The sequence below is a fragment of the Misgurnus anguillicaudatus genome, chromosome 6 (genome assembly GCF_027580225.2).
Source record: "Misgurnus anguillicaudatus chromosome 6, ASM2758022v2, whole genome shotgun sequence".
NCBI classification, from domain to species: domain Eukaryota; kingdom Metazoa; phylum Chordata; class Actinopteri; order Cypriniformes; family Cobitidae; genus Misgurnus; species Misgurnus anguillicaudatus.
In genome coordinates, this window is record NC_073342.2 from 3,320,776 (window position 1) to 3,341,614 (window position 20,839).

The window sequence follows — 20,839 nt, forward strand, 5'->3', positions numbered from 1 at the left end:
GTTCATTGGAATTAAAAAGACCAAAATATGATACACTTTTTTTACAATCACCCAGCAACCAATCAGATGCCCTCACAACATCCTGGTAAAATCCCCTTAGAAAATGTAAAAATCTAGTTGATTAACATTATCAAAAATGCAACATACTTGTGTCTCGTGATGTTACTCTGTAAATTCAGTACCTTAAATGCAATGAGCTCTTTGTAGATGGCTTTGCGTAATTTGCTGATAGATTCAGACTCCTCACAGGCACAAAGCATGTGGTTCTCTTTAATCACTGGAAACTCCTGCTGAAACATCAGCTCCTCTCGCAGCTTTGACACACAGTCCTGCAGGTGGCGCTCTTCACATAAATCTGCATGAGTACCGACCACAATCACAGGAGACTGACCAGCTTCAGCCTGATGAAGAGATACACACGAACAGATAGACAGAGCAGTCAAAGCAAAAGTGAAAGGCTTTTACATTCATGCATTTGAGCATTGCATTAACAGGTCATGGGTTCAAACCCAAGTAACACACATACTTTGTAATGCACTATAAGTTGCTTTGAATAAAAGCGTCTGCCAAATGCATGTAAATGTAAATAATAAAATAAATACATTGTGTGTTCCCTGGAAAATGAACCCACAACCTTTACGCAGCTAATGCAATGCTATATCAACTGAGTTACAGGAAATACAGTATATACCATTTTATTATGTTTAAAAAATTTTTTGTCTTCATATTTGTAAGTGTTGTTTTAAGACAGTGTGTCTGAGTTGTTTTTAAATGATGGGTCAGAAAAGTATCTGCCAAACTGATATACAGTCTTCATATAGCCTTTAATGATTTTCGCCATGCTTTAACAAAATAAATAAATAACACACAGCATTGTGAAATATGCCGAATAGAGCTGAAGGTCATAACTTACTTTAATGTTAAAGAGCCAGGGTTTGATGCTATCTATCTCACTCGGTCCTTTACTAAGGTCATACAGCACGAGATACAGAGCTCGAGAGCTCATGAAATGAGGGTGACATCCACTGCACTCCTCACCACCTGCACAACAATGAACGTATCATTTGTCCTTCCTTGTAATAATTTTTTCTATTATACCTATACATAGTTAAAGTAGTAGTAAAGAAGCTGACCTGAGAACTCCCACACGTTAAGCAGCATGCTCCTCCTGTCTTTGTTTCTGATGGTCCAGTCTATGACACTGATGCCCGTTGACTGTCGATTGGACCACAACTGAGAGCGCTTGAGCCTCATGAGCTGCTGGATCAAAGAACTTTTCCCACTGCATGGGCTACCCACCACCATGAGTTTCATGCGGTAATAAGGGACAGCTTTCTTCAAACGCTGCTGCAGGAACCTTTGAGAAACCATAGCACACATACTGTTCTTGAACAACAGGACATCAACATCATTTCAAGGACAGTAGCACAGAGATGGTTAGTTCTTGAACAACAGGATACCAACCGTTCTAGAACAATGGGAGACCGATTATTCCAGAACTACAGCACACTGACCATGTACTAGAACAACAAGACACTGACCATTTTAGAATAACAAGACACCGACCATGGACTAGAACAACAAGACACAGAGTGTGTACAAGATCAACAAGGCACCAACCACTAGAACAGCAGATCACAGGCCATTCTTGAACAATGGGACACCGACCATGTAACACCAGATGCAACAAAACATCGGCTGTGTACTAGAACAACGAAACACAAACCAGTCTAAAACAGAAGGAAACAGACCATTCTAGAACAACCGGATATGGACCAGTCTAGAACAACAAGACAAAGATCAGTTTAGAACAGAGAAAGAACACAGCCCAGTCTAGAACAGCAGGACTCAAAACAGTAGAAAAAGACCATTCTAAAAAAACAGGATATGGACCAGTCTAGAACTGTAGGACACGGACCAGTATAGAACAATAGAATATGGACCAGTCTAGAACAACAGGACATGGACCAATCTAGAACAACATGACACGGACCAGTCTAAGCAACAGGAAATGAAGCAGTCTAGAAGAGCAGGACACGGACCAGTCTAGAACAACAGGACATGGAGCAGTCTAGAAGAGCAGGACACGGACCAGTCTAGAACAACAGGACATGGAGCAGTCTAGAAGAGCAGGACACAGACCCGTTTAGAACAAAATAATATGCACCATTCCAGAACTGAAGGACTCAGACCAGTCTAGAACTAAAAAATACTGACCAGTCTTGAACAACAGGACATGGACTAATCTAGAACAGCAGGACACGGATCAGTCTAAAACAACAGACTATGAACCAGTCTAGAACAACAGGACATGGACCAGTCTAGAACAACAGGACATGGACCAATCTAGAACAACAGGACATGGATCAGTCTAGAACAACAGGACATGGACCAATCTAGAACAACAGGAAATGGATCAGTCTAGAGCAGACTATGAACCAGTTTAGAACAACAGGACATGGACCAATCTAGAACAACAGGACATGGATCAGTCTAGAACAACAGGACATGGACCAATCTAGAACAACAGGAAATGGATCAGTCTAGAACAGACTATGAACCAGTTTAGAACAACAGGACATGGACCAATCTAGAACAAGACATGGAGCAGCCTAGAAAAGCAAGACACAGACCAGTCTAGAACAACCGGACATGGAGCAGTCTAGAAGAGCAGGACACAGACCAGTTTAGAACAAAATAATATGGACCACTCCAGAACTGTAGGACTCAGACCAGTCTAGAACAACAGGGCACGGACCAACTTTAAACAACAGGACACAGACCAGTCTAGAACAAAAGTATATGCAACATTCCAGAACTGTAGGACTCAGACCAGTCTAGAACAAAAGAGTACTGACCAGTCTTGAACAACAGGACAGACCAATCTAGAACAACAGGACACAGATCAATCTAGAACAACAGACTGGACCAGACTCGAACAACAGGACATGGACCAATCTAGAACAACAGGACACATACAACTTTAGAACAACAGGACATGGAGCAGTCTAGAAAAGCAGGACACAGACCAGTTTAGAACAAAATAATATGGACCAGTCCAGAACTGTAGGACTCAGACCAGTCTAGACAACAGGACACAGACCATCTTTGAACAACAGGACACTGACCAGTCTAGAACCGCAGGACACAGACCAGTCTAGAACTGTAGAACATGGACCAGTCTAGAACAACAAGACGCGGACCAGTCTAGGACAACAGGACACAAAGCAATCTACAACAACAGGACACAGACCAGTCTAGAACAACAGAATATGGACCAGTCTAGAACTATAGGACACGGACAAGTCTAGAACAAAAGAATATGAACCAGTCTAGAACAACAGGACACAGAGCAGTCTAGAAGAGCAGGACACGGACCCGTCTAGAACAACAGGACATGGAGCAGTCTAGAAGAGCAGGACACAGACCAGTTTAGAACAAAATAATATGGACCAGTCCAGAACTGTAGGACTCAGACCAGTCTAGAACAACAGGGCACGGACCAACTTTGAACCGCAGAACACAGACCAGTCTAGACCTGTAGAACATGGACCACTCTAGAACAACAGGACGCGGACCAGTCTAGGACAACAGGACACAAACCAATCTAGAACTAGAGGACACAGACCAGTCTAGAACAACAGAATATGGACCAGTCTAGAACTATAGGACACGGACCGATCTAGAACAACAAGACACAGATCAGTCTAGAAAAACATAATATTGATCAGTCTAGAACAACAGCACATCCTATGTTATAACAACAGAACAACAAAGAATGAACACAAGAGAATAGGCACACTACCATAAATACATTTACTGAGACCTAAATCATTCAGAAAGTTACAATTATAAACATTTAAGCACAAACACATTAAACTTTAGTCTAAAGTGTAATCATTTGTGACAAATATATTCTCACTCAGTGTAAAAAGGCCAAATGTACCAATCTACAGCACAAATATCTTCAGACAGAGTCAGACCTGATAATGTCTTTGGTTTTGCTGCCGATGTGTTTGAGGTCCATCTGGAGCTGCAGGCCGTCCAAAGGCAAATCCCACAAACGTACCAGTTTCCCCATCTCATTCGGAAAAGAGCGCAAATCTTTATTCTGACTAACATCCAGAGAGGTCAGGTCCTCCAGCAGACCGATCTGAGGAGGAATCTGAAAAACCAACACAAGACTATCACATACCATATCCAGTACAGAGATACAACAAACTGCAATGTTCATTTGATGAGAATGACTGTACCTCAGCGAGTCTGTTGGACCTCAGATGGAGTTTCTCTAGTCGAGCCCATTTGTACACAGGACCGCTGAGATCCAGTACAGTGATGTGATTATGACTGAACATCAGCTCTCTCATATTCCCACTGGCCCACACGCCCGGACCCGGCAGAACACTGATGCTGTTATTTCTCATGTCCAATGAACGCAAGCTGACAACCGAGAAAATCAGATGAAACAGTGGGATGTATTACAAGAAAAGGATGATTTGGGACAGAACAGAATGTACACTTACCTCGGCAGGCTGATAATTACTTCAGGAATGCTTGTAAAACTGTTCTCTGCTAGTTTTAGAGTGGTTATTTTTGAAGGAAGGTGCAAAAATGAACCTGTACCAAAAACGAATCATAATCAATAAACATGGAAATTAAAGTCTATAATTCTAACAGAATTAATATTATACTGTTAAATAAATTTAAAGGAATAGTTCACCCATCTCAAATGAGAGTTTAATGAGATCCAGTCCCGTGATTCTGATTTGCCTTGATTTCAGTAGTTGTGTTTAATTTATGGTAAGCACAGTTATGACCAATGCACTGCTATTACTATGAATAGAACCTGAAAACCACGCCCACCGGGGGGGAAAGCAATCCAACAGTCTCCATTGACTTTGTATTGCAAAAGGCCGCCTCCTTGTCATTTCTGGCTTACAACAAAAAACTGAATAATGCCTAAAAGCTGCTGTGTGACAATATGTACAGCTAACAAGCCAAAGAACCCAGAAATAAGTTTTTATAAGCTGTCGAGCCGTAAAACCCAGTCTTTAAGGAGAATAAAGTGGATCGCCGACTACGTTTACCCCTATTGGACGCAGTTTTACTAATAGAAGTACTATGAAAAGTTGCCTGTTTCCATTTCTGTGTCTAAACGCTCGTTTTTTGAAGTCGACAGCTTATAAAAACATTTTTTTGCAGCTTTTAGGTATTATTCTGTTTTTAAGTTTAATCTGTAAATAAGTTTTTATAAGCTGTCGACCCCAAAAAACGAGCGTTTAAAGACACAGAAATGGAAACAGGCAACTTTTCATAGTACTTCTATTAGTAGAACTGCGTCCACTGGGGGGAGACGTGGTCGGCGATCCGCTTTTTTCTCCTTAAAGGCTGGGTTTTACGGCTCGACAGCTTATAAAAACTTATTTCTGGGTTCTTTGGCTTGTTGGCTGTGCATGTTGTCACGCGGCGGCTTTTGGGCATTATTCAGTTTTTTGTTATAAGCCAGAAATGACAAGGAGGCGGCTACTCGCAATACAAAGTCAATGGAGACGGTTGGATTGAATTCCCCCCGGTGGGCGTGGTTTTCAAATTTGCATAACTGCGCTCTGTCTCTATAGGGATCAATGCAACACTCATTATGGTAGCTCTGGTGCCGGAAGTCCCACCTTTCAGTTAATTAAAAGAACCAATCATCAATCGATAAAGACTGAGGATTTTCTGGAGGAGGGGCTTGCCAAACCGTGTGCATGCAAAGTAGCTGAAATTGCATGTTTCATATGGAGTAGATTATGGTGCTTGCTTTGAAATGTTCATTTTTTCTCGGACATTCAACAACATCTCTCCCCATTTATTATCAATTCATGGAAAAGAACAGTGTAAACATTCTGATGAATCTTAAGGGGTTTTCACACTGCGCTTAACCCTGGGTTATCTTCATTCTAAACCCCGCTTTTAACCCTGGGTTAAGAAGCGTTTCACACCTGTAATTTGAAAGCGGTGTTAGCACCGCTTTTTACCCAGGGTTATGAAACCCTGCTCTGGAGCAGGGTTAGCACCGCATTTGTGGTGTTAACCCCGCATTGTGGTGCCAAACGCATGCAGTGTGAAACAAAGCAGGGTTAGAATGTTATGACCCTAATTAAACACAGCTGAAGTAGCTAATCAAGGCTTGATAATTACAGACAGGTGTGTTGAAACTGGGTTGGAGACTCCTGACCCAGGGTTTAGGAATGCACAGTGTGAAACGTGCAAATAATGAATACCCAGGGTTATCTCTTAACCCCTGGTTAAGTTTGAACAGTGTGAAACATGAAAAAAATAACCCAGGATTCCGTTAACCCTGGGTTTAGAATAACCCAGGGTTAACAATTTCAGGTGTGAAAAGCCCTTTATAGTATGTTTTATGGAAAAGGTCAACATAAGGGTCAGTAAATAATGAGAAACTGATTTTCTGGTAAACTATTCCTTTAAAGTCACAGAAACTTACTGATTTGGTTAACTGAAGCATTAAATGTCTCCATCTTGAGACATTCTGTCAGGAAGTTTTCTGAAATCAGTCTAACTTGATTTTTACTGACGTCTAAAGCTCTCAGTTCAGATAGAGACAGAGGTAAAGACAGTTCTGATATTTGATTTCTGAAAGACAAAATTGAGTGACGGTTAACATTTCAATTGTTTTTGACTACATTAGTAATACTGAATATAAATTTGATCATTTATATTCCAGGCCTCTCATAACATACCCCTCCAACGAGAGCTCTTCTAGTTTGTCTGTGGTCTGACCTAGTTGGAAGGGGAAGACAGTGATCTGATTGAACGACAGATTTAGTTGCCGTAAGGTTGGGCAGTGCACAGTTGGGTCTAGCAATAGAAGTGGACCAATTCGGTTGCGGGACACATTGAGCATGCTCAGTGCGGGAAGGCCTAGAAGTTCAGCAGGAAGTGACGTCAACTGGTTACACTGGAGATCAAGTCGCGTCAAACTTCGTAGACTCTGCCAAAACACACAAAGTTGGTATGGTATTAACAAAAAAACAAGTTTTCTTAAACTTGTTCGTAAATTACATTATTACATTATTATTACATTATATTATTATTATTATTATTATTATTAATAATGATAACACTTTTTATAATAATAATAATTAATACTATTTTATCATTATTAATAATAATAACTATTATTATTAGGTTACATTATTATATTATTATAAAATTATTATTCTTATTATTATTATTATTATTATTATTATTAGTTGTAGTACTAGTAGTAGTAGTAATACGTTACATTATTATATTATTATTATTACATTATTATATTATTATTACATTATTATAATAATATTATTATTATTATTATTAGTAGTAGTAGTAGTAGTAGTAGTAGTAGTAGTAGAAGTAGTAGTAGTAGTAGTAGTACTAGTAATACATTACATTATTATATTATTATTATATTATTATCACATTATTATTATTAGTTGTAGTAGTAGTAATATTTCACATTATTATATTATTATTATTACATTATTATTATTATTATTATTATTATTATTAGTAGTAGTAGTAGTTGTAGTAGTTGTTGTTGTAGTAGTAGTAGTAGGTTACATTATTATATTATAATTAAATTATTATTATTATTATTATTATTATTATTTTTATTACTACTACTACTAGTAGTAGTAATAGTAGTAGTAGCAGTAGCAGTAGTAGTAGTAGTAGTAGTAGTTTACATTATTATATTATTATTACAGTAGTGGTAGTAGTGGTAGTAATAGTAGTAGTAGTAGTAGTTTGTGTTTCTTCACAGGCACCTGACATAGAGCGCTGGGGACCTCAGACAGCCTGTTGCTACTCAAATCCAGTCGAAAGAGGTTCTCAATCTGTTGTTTGACAGAGCTTTCATCCAGTAAACAAGATAGATCGTCCAACTCATTCCCTGACAGATCCAGCAGACGAATGGGTTCTTTGTCAATGCCCAGAGAAACAGCGGTGGGAGAAGAGATTTCAGTTGACCCTGTTGAGTTAACAGAAGACAGACTGGTCATAGTCTAGTAAAATCTGTAGTACTTGTTAACATGTTAAAGTTTGTGAATGGTACCTCTATTGTAAGCATTCCAGCCAAACTTCTGAGGGACGCTTGGATTAGTGTCTCCATGGTATCCCTGTGCAAATTTATCATGTCAGACCACCACAGTGTATAAATTCAAGCACATATGCCAACTACCGGGTGTCTGTTTGATCAGTTACCTCTGAACTGGCACGCCTACGTTGACTGTGTTGTCTCAAAGCAGGTTTTCTGCTTACTTCTGGTGAATCACAGTGAAGAAATGACCCATGTGAAGGTCCATCACTCCCTATTAATGACACAGCCTATGGTTCATTATATATATGAGAAGCCTTATGTGTCCCTTAAAGGGATACTCAAGCCAAGTATCAAAATTACCTCATGATATACTCACCCTTAAGCAATCCGAGATACATATGTCCATCATCCCTCAGACAAACCCATTTAGAGTTATTTTAGTAAATGTCCTTGCTCTTCCAAGCTTTATAATAGTAGAAAATAGGGATCAGGGAACAACAACTTACTCTGAACCCAAAAAAGTCTATCCTTCACAGAAGTAATCCAAATGGCTCCAAGGGGTTAATAAAGGTCTTCTGAGGGGAATTGAATAACAACGACATCTTGGACTCACGTGATTCACAAGATTTAGCTAAGTTTTAGCGTAGTGAGCTTCCATTGCAATGGGTACGTTGCGCAGTGACTCCCGAGTCCAAGATGGCGTTGTTACTGAAAGCTAGTTATTATAGTTGATAAAAGTTTGAAATATGGATATTTTTCTTACAAAATCGCATCAATTGTCCCTCTCAGAAGACCTCCATTAACCCCCTGGTGCCATGTGGATTACTTCTGTGACAGATGAATGCACTTTTTTGGGCTTGAAAGTTGTGGACCGTTTTCTACTGTTATAAAGCTTAAAAAAGCCAAAATATGGATATTCAATAACCTAAATTGCGCTTGTCTAAAAGATGATGAACAAATGCATCTCAAATGGCCCGAGGGCGAGTAAACCATGGGGCAATTTGTATTATTCACTCTCTTTAAGGTGAGTAAATGTTCACAATTTTTCATTTTTCGGTGAACTGTGCCTTTAACCAAATTACATATAACATTTCAAGTGACAATCTAACACACGATACTCTTTCTTTTTTATTTCAAATCATTTGTCATCCTATTCTGCTTGTCCCACAAATCATGGCTAAAATCATACAGTGTGCCCCAAGCCTTATTTAAAGCGTCTGTTTGTGTAAGCCTGTGGCGATCTTCTCACCATCACTCTCCATTTCATCACGTATGAAGGCCAAGCTGTCATCTAAAGACATGTGAGAGTCGTCGCTTTCCTCATCTGTGTAATATCCTGATGTGCTAACATCACTGGGGTGTCTAGTAACTCCCACAAAGCCCTTTCTCCTATGGAATAACAGGATCTGTCTGGCCAATGCCTGACCTTTATCTTGAAACACACACACACAACCACAAGATTTAGATTTACACATAGCAGTCAGGCTACTGACCAAAACAGCTGGGTTCTGAAAGAAAAATGCCATTTAAAAGTCAATTTCACGTTTGTTATAATTCATACCCCATCATGCTAGAAAAACACAGCTAAAATTGTTTAATGTTCAACATCTCCTTTGACCAGCTACATTATTTACCATTACCAACTTAACCTAACCATAACCCTTATATACAGCCTACACTGCTTGTGAATGAAATGTGATTTATTTTGAGCAGGTAGATCAAATCTTGCAACATTTTAAAGTGTGTGGTTATGTTGAGCTCCATAATGACTCATGAATCATGCATGTCAGCGGTGGGCAACGTCGGTCCCGAAGTGCCGACGTCCTGCAGAGTCCGGCCCCAGCTCTAATCAAGCACACCTGAACAAGCTCATCAAGGTCTATAGAGTCACCTGAACACTACAGGTAGGCATGGTTTTATCAGGGTTGGAGTTAAAATCCGCAGGACACAGGCACTCCAAGACCGACCCCGCCCATCCCTGATGTATGTGATGTACAAGAAAAACTACAGACAGCACAGATGTCATCAGATCATGTGGTTTGACTCACTGTTCCTGGCGTTGGCTGGTGGGATGGTCTTGCGCTCAGACAGCAGAGAGCTAAGCCAGCTCGCCTTAATGTGCCCAAGACGGAAGCTCCCAAGGCAGAGGGCGTTGTTGCTGTGGTCCAGCCCCAGACGGCTTAGGAGGAGGGTGACCGCGGGGTCGTCTCCTCTCCTGACGCATGCGGTCAACGCACTGCGCAGCTGCTGCTCATGAACGCCTGCTGAAACCAGCAGCTCAAGGAGGGCTAAAGGAGCCCCACGAGCACAGACCTGCAGAAATACATCAACACCTGATGTCAGCACAGATCTTCAGGGCTTGGACTAACAGTAAATAGCGTTTTTCGGGCACTGCTAGGGTGAGTAAATAATGAGTACATTTTTAATTGAGGGTTAACTAATCATTTAGCGCATGTGTCCCACCAGACCTGATTTATGAGAGAATCACTCTTGGTTTTCTTGTTGATGTCAGCACCCAGCTGTATGAGACACTCCGTCATGATCACATCACCGTCTTCACATGCCCTCTCCAACAACATGTACATGATCTCACTGTCTGCCACCATCTTCAACAGGCACAAGCAGCTGATACCCTGTAACTGGACAACAAATTGGGATGTATCAGTTGATCTACCAGTTCTTTCATTTGATGACAGTGATACCCTGATACCCTTTGAGTTAAAAAATTGTTTAATATATGATTATGTGAGCATAGCATAAATGTCTCACTGGATCTTTGCGCTGGTCTGCGCTGTTCTCTCTCAAGATCTGAAAGATTTCTTTCTCAAACCCCTCTTTCTGGAGCTCTGCTGCGGCACAAGAACAAGTGTCCAACAACTTCCACACCACCTGAAATCCCTGACGGCCAAAAACACACACCTGTTGGACCTAAAAACATTTTCAGAAGTCAAGAGCTTTGGAACGTACCCACGATATTGAAATCCCTTGAGGAGCATGCTTGCGTCTTCTTTGTGTTGCCGTACAGAGCTGACCACAACAGAGGCCAGAACCGGAACCATAATACTAGAAAGTTTCTTCTTGGAGATTAGGTGAAATAGGAGGCTTAGACCCCAGTAGTGAATATCTAAGAAAGGTAGATGATTTGGTATACATTAGCTGTGTTCCAAAACTTACCAAGACACCATTTAAGGTTTCATAAGCAATGAGTCCATTATTAAAAACTATGCTGAATAAAAGCCAATTCACACTGATCCAATACACTCCAACAAACTTAAACCAAACCAAAAACAACAATCTAGAATGATTAGGTTTGTTGCCATTTGTAGGATCAGTGCAAGTTAGTTTGTTTGTTGGTTGGTGTTTATTGGATCAGTTTGAATTCCTGACCAGCATAACAGTGTGAGGCAGACTTGACAACGTTAGACGATGTACTGGCTATGCAAGGCTTATGGAAAGATCTGAAGCATGGACTGAAAATGTCCAAAGATGAAGATATAAACACTCACCACGTTTCAGTGGAAACATCTGCAGTGTGTGGAGGACAGTGTCTATTGCCCCCTGCTGGCACATAAGGTCAACAGCACCAAAACATTCAGCTAAAGTGGTGAGAACAGTAAGCCCACACTCCTGAATGTCCTCGCTGTTGATAAACTAAACACACACCAAATAAAAATTCAGTGCCATTGACATCAAGATATTCACTTGCAATGAACCTAAAACACCCATTAGCTACAGTATTTAAGTCAGGTCCTATAAGAATCAAGTGTTTACCCTATTTAGTGCCTCTAGATATACAGCATGAGCTCCCTCTAGCACACACTGGTTCTTGAGCACCCGCAGGGACACATCCACAATGTCAGGATCCGCCACTGAAATACCATTTTCCCTTAAACTCCTGTCTGCTCACACAAAGCAACAGTGTCAGAAATGTATCTGGCACACACATAGCACCTTCCAAGAATAGGGCACACTTTGGGAAAAGTACCATATACATAGACACAAATAATTGCTCTGAGCTAAAAACACAAAGCTAGAAGATTTCGTCTGAGAAGAAAAGACAAGGAGGATGCAAATCTGTACCCGGATTGAGAAGAACTAGACTTGCTCTGAACCCCTCCAGCTGGACTTCAGGAAGGAAGTTGTGTGTCTTAAGAGCAATCAGAATTTGACGCAGAACCAATTCCCCTTCATCTAGACCAGCTCTCCTTGGGAAACCAAAATAACAGACGGAGAAAGACGCAGGATCTGTCATTAAATTACCAAACCAGGATGTGCCTGTTATTGTTTATATCTGCTATATTTTGTAAATCATTGATTATTTGCCTGTGTATGGAATGTGTACTTACGCTCCCTGGAAGAGTGTGTGAAGCAGTTTGCAGGCACTTTCACACACTTCGCTGGAGTTTGAATGTTTCTTCATCAAATTCACAATGTTGAAATGAATGCCGTGAGACAACAGCTGAGCTCTCATCCTACCTACAGTCAGGAAACCTATCTTATTAACTACAGTGTCTCTTGGCTATACACAGGCTATATGCAGATACATAGATAACTTCAAAGAAAACAGCCATGGACTAATCTGGCCTATTTACATCTGGTGTTCTGTTTGGATATGCACATTCAATTTAAACTTGGCCACATAAATGTCCACCAAGGAGTACTGTGGTTTGGGATTTAATTACCAGAATATTGCAGACAATACAGGATGCATATCATGAACACTAACCTAAATCCTATCTGTGTGACTGTTACCATTTTTTTAACACCAGTAAACTATGTAGTGCCACAAGGTTCTGTTCTAGGCCCTTTGTTGTTTTTAATCTACATGCTGCCCCTTGGCAATATTATTAGAAAGCATGAGATCAGTTTCCATTGCTAAGATGAAGATACACTCATCAAATTTTGGTTCACCCATCAATCTGTTAATCCCAAAAGGTAAGATTTCCTTGTTCCATTGAGGCACACAAGACACTCTTTGGAACATTCTTAAATCTGAGATACTGTAACTGAAGAGCTTTTATTGAAGCAAAAAGGGGATAAACCAAATACTTCTCAAATACTGAAATTGTTACAAAAGTTCATCTATGCAAAGTAAAAGCACTTGAACCTGTGTGCTCAGATATTTGGACCCTACTGCATACCGTTTATCTATAACTTAGAAAACAAAAAAATGAAACCATGACTCACTGTTGTGCTGTATAAGTGTGCGCAGTGTGCATGAAGCAGCTTGGAACACCGGCACACACGATGAATGAAACAACATTGAAGCCATAATGAGGATATGAAGAGGAGGTCTGAAACAGAGAAAATATTATGCTGAAACACATTTGAATCAAAGACAATAGCAGTAAAGTTTAAACAAATCTTTCTTAATGTATGAGAGTAGTGGAGACCACACCACAAATCTAATGATAACAATACAGAGAAACAAAATTGTTGGGATTAATTGTTGCATTTTTGTCCAGCTACTGAACAACAAAACATTGATAGCCAAAGTCCATATTCATTCAGACTGAAATGTGGAACTGCATGGCATAAAATATTATGGTGTAACTCGATTTACCTTCCTTCTAAATCCACATAACTAGAAGTGTTGCAATGGAGCAGCAAGCTGTTTAAGGCCCAACAAGCAGCTTCCTGATTGGATAGAAAGTGACATTAAATATACTTTAGACCAAAATATAAAATGATTGGATCTTTTCCTCACAGTGAGCTACAGAGGATGACACCGTCACCTGTACTGTGGCATCATCGGCATGTCGCTCAAAAGCTGTGTAACAGGTTTCTGTCCATATAAGACTTTCCTCCACATAGCTGTTTTCTTTCCTCACAAACATTTCTTGTTCCTTGTCCTCCTCACTGAACTCTCTGTCCAGACCTTCATTCTGAACAATAGACTCGGCTGAAAAATAAGCACTAGTGTCAATCTGGGACTATTAGCTATGAGTTTATGTTGGGTCACATATTCATATTTCACCCCAAAAACAGACATTATTTTTGGTTACTTATTTGGTGACCTTATTCTATATTGTGTAAAATATTATGATTCATTTAAATGTATTTTAATTGGGGGGGGTATCATCTAGACCAGGGGTCTCCAACCTTTTTGTGAGCAAAGGGCAACCACAATGGATAAAACAATCTGGAGGGCTATGTTTTTTATTTAGTCTACTCAAAACTTTTTGTTATACTTGTTGATTTTATTTTATTTTACTTGTTGATATGTTTTATCACTGTTTAAAATGCGCACATACATAAAAGAAGCCAAGCTAATATTAAAAATAATATAATAAATAAATGAATAAATATTAAAATTAAAACTCACCTAGACATTGAGAAGAACATTTATAGCTTAAAGGCCAGGTTACAAGATATTTTGTAAAAAAAGTCTGTTTTTATACCAATTGTATCAATTTTCAAAAATCTCACTTTGCTTTATATGTAACTTTCTTTCTTTTATGGAAACACAAAAGGAGGCGTTAGTCAATGTTATAGTGCTGGGGAAAGATTAATCGCGATTAATCGCATACAAAATAAAAGTGATTTTTTTTGCATAATATGTGTGGGTGTACTGTGTGTAATTATGTACATTTACTCACCGAGCATGCTCAGACAAGACAGAGCAGCGGCCTGTACTGTTGCATTTTCAGGGTAAGAGATGCAAGCTTTCATAGCTACTCTGTGGACTCCATTCAGCACCAAGATATTATAGTAACTCTCTGAAAAAAAAAATTCACTTTATGACTGTCTAGACTTTTAATTCTGCATATAAAAGAGATTTTTGATGCTAAATTGCATATAATTGCATATTCTGTATTTTCAGAACAATGTTTCCCCAATAAAACCTTTAATTCTAATTTAATTCAATTTATTTATATAGTGCTTTTCACAATTGTTTAATTGTTCCAAAGTAATAAAAACCAGACATCGCTGATTCGTGGTTCCCAACCTTTTTCAAGGCCCCCTAGTTGCCCACAACAATACTTGAATATTTGATATTTCAACCGATAAAACTAGAGCTTGGAATGACTAGACAGATGTATATTCGCTGCTAAAATGGCCCCAAAAAATAAGAAGCATCTTTATTTTAGCTTGTTTTAGCTTATTTTAATGCTTGTTTTGTCCAATTTTATAATTCTAAAGTCATCTTGAGGCCCCTTTGGAAATCTGCTAAGGCCCCCTGGTTGGGAAACACAGTTTTAGATGTCTCCTTATTTAAAACACCTGAACCAACTCATCTGCCTCCTTCCAGAATGTCTCCCTAACAAGCTAATAATTTAAATCAGGGGTGTTAATTAAGGAGAAATCTAAAACATTCTGGAAGGGGGTCCTTGAGGACCAGGGTTGAGAAACACTGCTATAGAGGATATACTATATATTGAGTACTATATTATAAAAATGTATGTGAATAAAAAGTTTTTATAATTTAAAATATAAGTTAAAGGAAGCGGTTGTTGTCGCTGGGTGATCCATCTTTTTTTGAACTGGACTCACCTGATGTAAATTTCTGTAACAAACAGCATCCAGCCTCCTGTATGGCCTCAGATTCCAGCCACGCTTCCATGGCCCGACACATCAAAGTGTAGCACTTGACAGGTTTGGACATCAGTATCTCAACATTGCTTGCTAGACTCAAGAAACAGAAGTTATTTAGGACTTTTTTTATTGCTAACAGAATGAGTGGACAGCATGTGGACAGTGAAGGATGTACCTGGAGCCGCCAGCAGGATGAGGACCCTCAAAGCTTGGAGGACCACATTTTCACTGTCTATAAACCTGCTGAGAGCATTCATTACCACCTCATGGTCCTTCTTCTCAATGAACTCCAGCAGATGATCTTCTGAAACTAATAATAAAACAATTTAACCACCTAATTTAAGAACACTAGTTGTCAATGGTTCTCCAAGTGTGTTTATAGATTTGCTTTTGTAGATGGGCATTTGTGTTTGTGTGTCGTCACCTCTCTGAAGGAGCAGTTGTAGAGCGCCACATCCCTGCAGCTGAACCTCTTCACTGTCACTGAATGAACTCATTGCCCTCAGAACCAGGAAAAATATGTCTATTTCTCCCTCGTCCAGAACCTGCATTGCAATCTCATCTGGATCACAAATACCACTTTTAGTTCAGAGAGGCCTTAAAGAGTGGTGAAATGATGGTGCACACGAAGGGAAATCAAACACGTTCATCTTACAATCAGCATAAACGTGTTTGTGTACAGGAACAGTGGCCTATCCATTCATACTAGTCGAAACTCATGCAATTGTTTTGACCTCAATGGACCTGCTTACTGCATCCCTATATAATTGCCTATATTTATATGCTAAATAGAACTTACAAGTTATATCTAAGCTGCAATTAACTGTGTTTGTGTGTATCTACTTGTCTATATTTTAGGAACAAGTTTATACCCAAAATTTGACAAAAAAACCTTGCTTTGGAGACGTACTAGTTTGTAAACATTACATTTAAGTAAAAAGTAATTTGAGTAAATTGAAGATAAAATGTGCTCATTTTAAACTGAATGTGCCCATTTTACACTAGTAAACATTTGTGATATATATATATATATATACAGTATATGTGTGTATATACATATATTTAAGCAATATCGCTCGAGTAGGAGTGTGATATAGCCTCGTGCCTCTGGCCTAATCACAGCCGTGATGATATAGAGCTATATCACACGACTCCGAGAGCGATATTGCTTTTATACAACAGTTCGACGGCACACGTTTGAAAAAAGAAAACTAGAAAACAACAACGGAGTTATTTTAAAAGCCTCTTTGTTTGAGAACTACTTCTTCCGCCACGGATTTGAGGGCGGCCAGAATGACAGGTAACACTTTCGGCTGCTTTGAATCTCCTAACAACTCAATGGATGGAAAAGCCGTTTCTTTATATTACCGTTTCTTGGTCACAAAGTGTAGTTTTAAGATTAGTTCAGTCGAGAATGTATATGTATTATATTTAAATCTACAGTCGATTAGTAAAGATAGCGCCTGTTTGAACGTTTGCTTAGTGAGATTCGGTACATATGAAAACCAAAGCATGAGCGGACGTCAGTGTTCACTCGCCCCGATGACCACCGCCCTCTCTGGGCTACATCTCTGACAGAGATACCCTGGCTCTCATGTTGGCCTTGTTTGTTTTTGATCGTCAAAATGAGATCAAATCAGCAGTATTTGGTGTCATGATCAAACTATTACTTGTTTTTTTTATTCATATTTAGTGTCTTTTGTGTTGTTATTGTTTTGGAGGTAAAAGTTAATAAAACTATACTTGTATAATGTTACTATTGCGTTCCCATTTACTCTTAACGCGATACGAGCACTCGATTATTATTAAACTTTGTTCTTGTCAGTACTATATAAAACGTTTTTTTTATAAGTGTCAGAGAGATGTTTTTGCATGCTGCTTATAAATATACCAGTGGCGATATCTCATTACATGTTTTAATAGTCACGTCGCGATTAAATAAATGATCAATGTCCACATTTAAATGCTGCGGTGCTTACCTGCAGTTCCACGGTGTTTCGCGTTCTGAGAAGAGATATTGCTCCAGAAAAAAAATAGTTTACATTCCTCTTTCCAAGTGTTAATCGTCCACACGATGTGACAAGACATTACTCCCATTAACTTTAACGTAACATCCAAGAGCGCTGATCTTTGACGGAATAATAACTTCCGATTGGGATTCACACACTGCTTCACGAGCTAGTGAACTAATGAGACACACGGAGAGTGATTCAAAACAGCGCGTTTGTGTGTGTCCGTGTGTGTGGGCAGTCTTTCCATTCAGAGATGAGCCTGTTTAGAGGACCTCCATTCACTAGGTGGCGGAATGATACGAAAGGTGAAGCGGTTCCTGTGCCGTTATCAGTAGAATATTGCACGCCTCTTAGCCAATCAGATTCGAGAACCAGAATAAAACTGTTGTATAAATAAATAAATAAATAAATAAATAAATAATATATATATATATATATATATATATATATATATATATATATATATATATATATATATATATATATATATATATATACACTGCAAAAAATGACTTTCTTAGTATTTTTGTCTTGTTTTCAGTAGAAATATCAATATTCTTAAATCAAGATGTATTTTCCTGATGAGGAAATTACCTAAGAAAATTTTGTTAGTTTTAGACCAAAAATATACAATTTAAGTCAATTTGTGCTTTAAACAAGCCAAAAATATCTCCCAAATCTTGAATTAAGTTTACCATTTTCTTAAACACTTCAAGAAAATTTTTCTCACCTCATTGGCAGATATTTTTGCTTGTTTAAGCACAAATTGACTTAAATTGTATATTTTTGGTCTAAAAACTAAAATTTTTCTTAGGTAATTTGCTCATCCGGAAAATACATCTTGAATTTAGATTTTTTTTAGATATTTCTACTGACAACAAGACAAAAATACTAAATTTGAAAGTAATTTATATTTTCAAGAAAAAAAATCTTTGTATTTTTGTTGTTTTCAGTAAAAAAAAAAAAAACAAGCACAAAATCTGCCAATGGGGTAAGCAAATTTTTCTTGAATTCTTCTTGAATTTTGGTGTTTAAGAAAAATGTTCAAGAGAAGTTTGCTTACCCCATTTGCAGATTTTTTTTTTTTTGCTTGTTTTATACACAAAAAAACTTAAATTTGAAATTTTTGGTCTAAAAACTAGACTTATCTTATTTTCTTGAATCGTTTTGCTCATCAAGAAAAAGCATCCTAATTTAAGAATTTTTAGATATTTTTACTGAAAACAAACAAAAATACTAAGATTTTTTTTCTTGAAAATAATTTTTTGCAATGTATATACAGTACTGTGCAAAAGTTTTAGGCCACCACCCCAGCTTTGTTGTTTTAGCAAAGTTTTAATGTCCATCCATATTTATTTTTGACTTTTTTTTTAGATACAAAAAGGAAAAAACAGGAAATATGTACACAAAATTAAAAACAAAACAATTTTCAGAACTAAATTTCTTCTTCAGGCATCAGTCAGTGTTTAGTGTGACCTCTCTTGGTATTAAACACATCTTCAGCTTTTTTGAGGAGACTGAAGTCCTTCGATTAGAATTAGAAATTAGGATTTAATATTATTTAGGTTTAATAGATCCTGCAGCTGCCTGCTATTGCTCATGTAAAAGGGGAGTTTAGTTTACCCTAAAAACTTGACACTTAAGCTTACACTTTTATACCGTTTTTAATACAATATACAAATTTCCAGTATTTTCTGGTTGTATTTTAATAAAGAGACTGAGAAATAATGAGATATGATCACTATAACATTGCAAAAACAACAAATCTAATGGTACCATGGTGGCCAGAACTTGCACAGTACTGTATATATGTATATGTATATCTGTAGCACTGCAAAAAAAGACTTTCTTAGTAAGTATTTTTGTCTTGTTTTTAGTATAAATTTCCAATTTTTTTTAAATCAAGATGCATTTTCTTGATGAGCAAAATGACCTAAGAAAATAAGTCTATTTTAGACAAAAAAAAAAATCAAATTTAAGTGAATTTGTGCTTAAAACAGGCAAAAAAAATAAAATAAAAAAATCTGCCAATGGGGTAAGCAAATTTTTCTTAAATTTTTTGCTTACCCTATTGGCAGATTTTTTGTTTGTTTTATACATAAATTCACTAACTTACTGTAAAAGAAATCTAGAATTAAAAAAAAACTAGCCTTTTTTTTAGGTCATTTTGCTCATCAAACTGAGCATGTACACGCACGCACACACGCGCACACACACACAGACACACACACACTGTATATAGTATACTATACTGTATACATATTTTTTAGTATTTGTGGAAATAATTGAAGGTAAGCTTTACCTGACTTCAGTAAGAGAGCCAGACTTCTGAGCCCCACCATCATCATTTTGGCATCTTTATGATACATGGACAGCATCTTCAGTATATGCCTGTAAGCAAACATTCGTACCGTTATAAACATGTATGGACAGACCTCTGCATGCATCAGCTCATCCATAAAACATTTGTTATCTTGGGAATTCTGAACCGGAAAAACAACGGAATTTCTTTTCATAATATTTTCACTTTCATTTTCACTAAATGACACAGAAAGTAGGTCTAAGTGTATAACTTAAGGGTATTATTAAACAGCTACTTTAGTACTCTTGAAATTTTTATATGTTAATATTTGAGACTTACTGGTGCACCCCTATCAAGTCAAGGTCCGCAGGGGCTGCCAGTTTGTCCAGAGTTGAGGGACAGATTTCCATCAGACGACACAACAGAGACCACCCAACCTATGATATAAACACCAAATCACTTTTAACTACTTTTAAACACAAGATTTCAAGTTAGGTTTGTGAATTGCTTGATTTGATTCATTCTTTAAGGCGTAGTTTACCTCATTTACTGTCATACTAGATTTTTTTTAATTTAACCTTTATTTTTCCAGGAACGTCCCATTGAAATTAAAAGAAATCTCTACTTCCAGCGTGTCCTGGCCAAGATGGCCATAAGAGTGAATACATGTAAATTAGTTTGGGATCCTTTTGAGATACATTGTTCTTTTAGGCAAAGCTTTTAGAGAAAGCCATGTGTATTTATAAGGTATTGTGCAGAAATGACGACAACCTGCTGAACTTTGCTGTTGAAATGAGTTGACAGCACCAGCATCAGAGACACGTGAACATTTTGATCAGCAAACAACTCAACTGGGGGACAAAAGAAAAAGCTATAAATATCAACAGCAGATGTCCCAATGGAAAA

At 38.0% G+C, this 20,839-nt stretch overlaps 1 protein-coding gene across 1 annotated transcript in view; it reads right to left on the minus strand.

Moving 5' to 3' along the window:
• The window catches only part of lrrk2 (leucine-rich repeat kinase 2), a 52,052-nt gene that overhangs the window by 30,696 nt on the left and 517 nt on the right, over positions 1-20,839 (minus strand). Inside the window, exons 2-31 of the mRNA XM_073868357.1 lie at positions 20,705-20,777; positions 20,273-20,370; positions 19,934-20,022; positions 16,044-16,181; positions 15,795-15,929; positions 15,578-15,709; positions 14,683-14,802; positions 13,819-13,985; positions 13,647-13,720; positions 13,271-13,377; positions 12,430-12,559; positions 12,164-12,288; positions 11,855-11,982; positions 11,590-11,734; positions 11,047-11,207; positions 10,853-10,972; positions 10,552-10,722; positions 10,132-10,396; positions 9,333-9,515; positions 8,248-8,354; positions 8,099-8,162; positions 7,812-8,014; positions 6,744-6,994; positions 6,488-6,636; positions 4,524-4,617; positions 4,254-4,440; positions 3,984-4,165; positions 1,134-1,357; positions 914-1,041; positions 183-401 (exon numbers count right to left, since the gene is read on the minus strand). Coding sequence (XP_073724458.1) covers positions 183-401; positions 914-1,041; positions 1,134-1,357; positions 3,984-4,165; positions 4,254-4,440; positions 4,524-4,617; positions 6,488-6,636; positions 6,744-6,994; positions 7,812-8,014; positions 8,099-8,162; positions 8,248-8,354; positions 9,333-9,515; positions 10,132-10,396; positions 10,552-10,722; positions 10,853-10,972; positions 11,047-11,207; positions 11,590-11,734; positions 11,855-11,982; positions 12,164-12,288; positions 12,430-12,559; positions 13,271-13,377; positions 13,647-13,720; positions 13,819-13,985; positions 14,683-14,802; positions 15,578-15,709; positions 15,795-15,929; positions 16,044-16,181; positions 19,934-20,022; positions 20,273-20,370; positions 20,705-20,777 — 4,369 coding nt within the window. The remainder of the gene's footprint in view (positions 1-182; positions 402-913; positions 1,042-1,133; positions 1,358-3,983; positions 4,166-4,253; positions 4,441-4,523; positions 4,618-6,487; positions 6,637-6,743; positions 6,995-7,811; positions 8,015-8,098; positions 8,163-8,247; positions 8,355-9,332; positions 9,516-10,131; positions 10,397-10,551; positions 10,723-10,852; positions 10,973-11,046; positions 11,208-11,589; positions 11,735-11,854; positions 11,983-12,163; positions 12,289-12,429; positions 12,560-13,270; positions 13,378-13,646; positions 13,721-13,818; positions 13,986-14,682; positions 14,803-15,577; positions 15,710-15,794; positions 15,930-16,043; positions 16,182-19,933; positions 20,023-20,272; positions 20,371-20,704; positions 20,778-20,839) is intronic.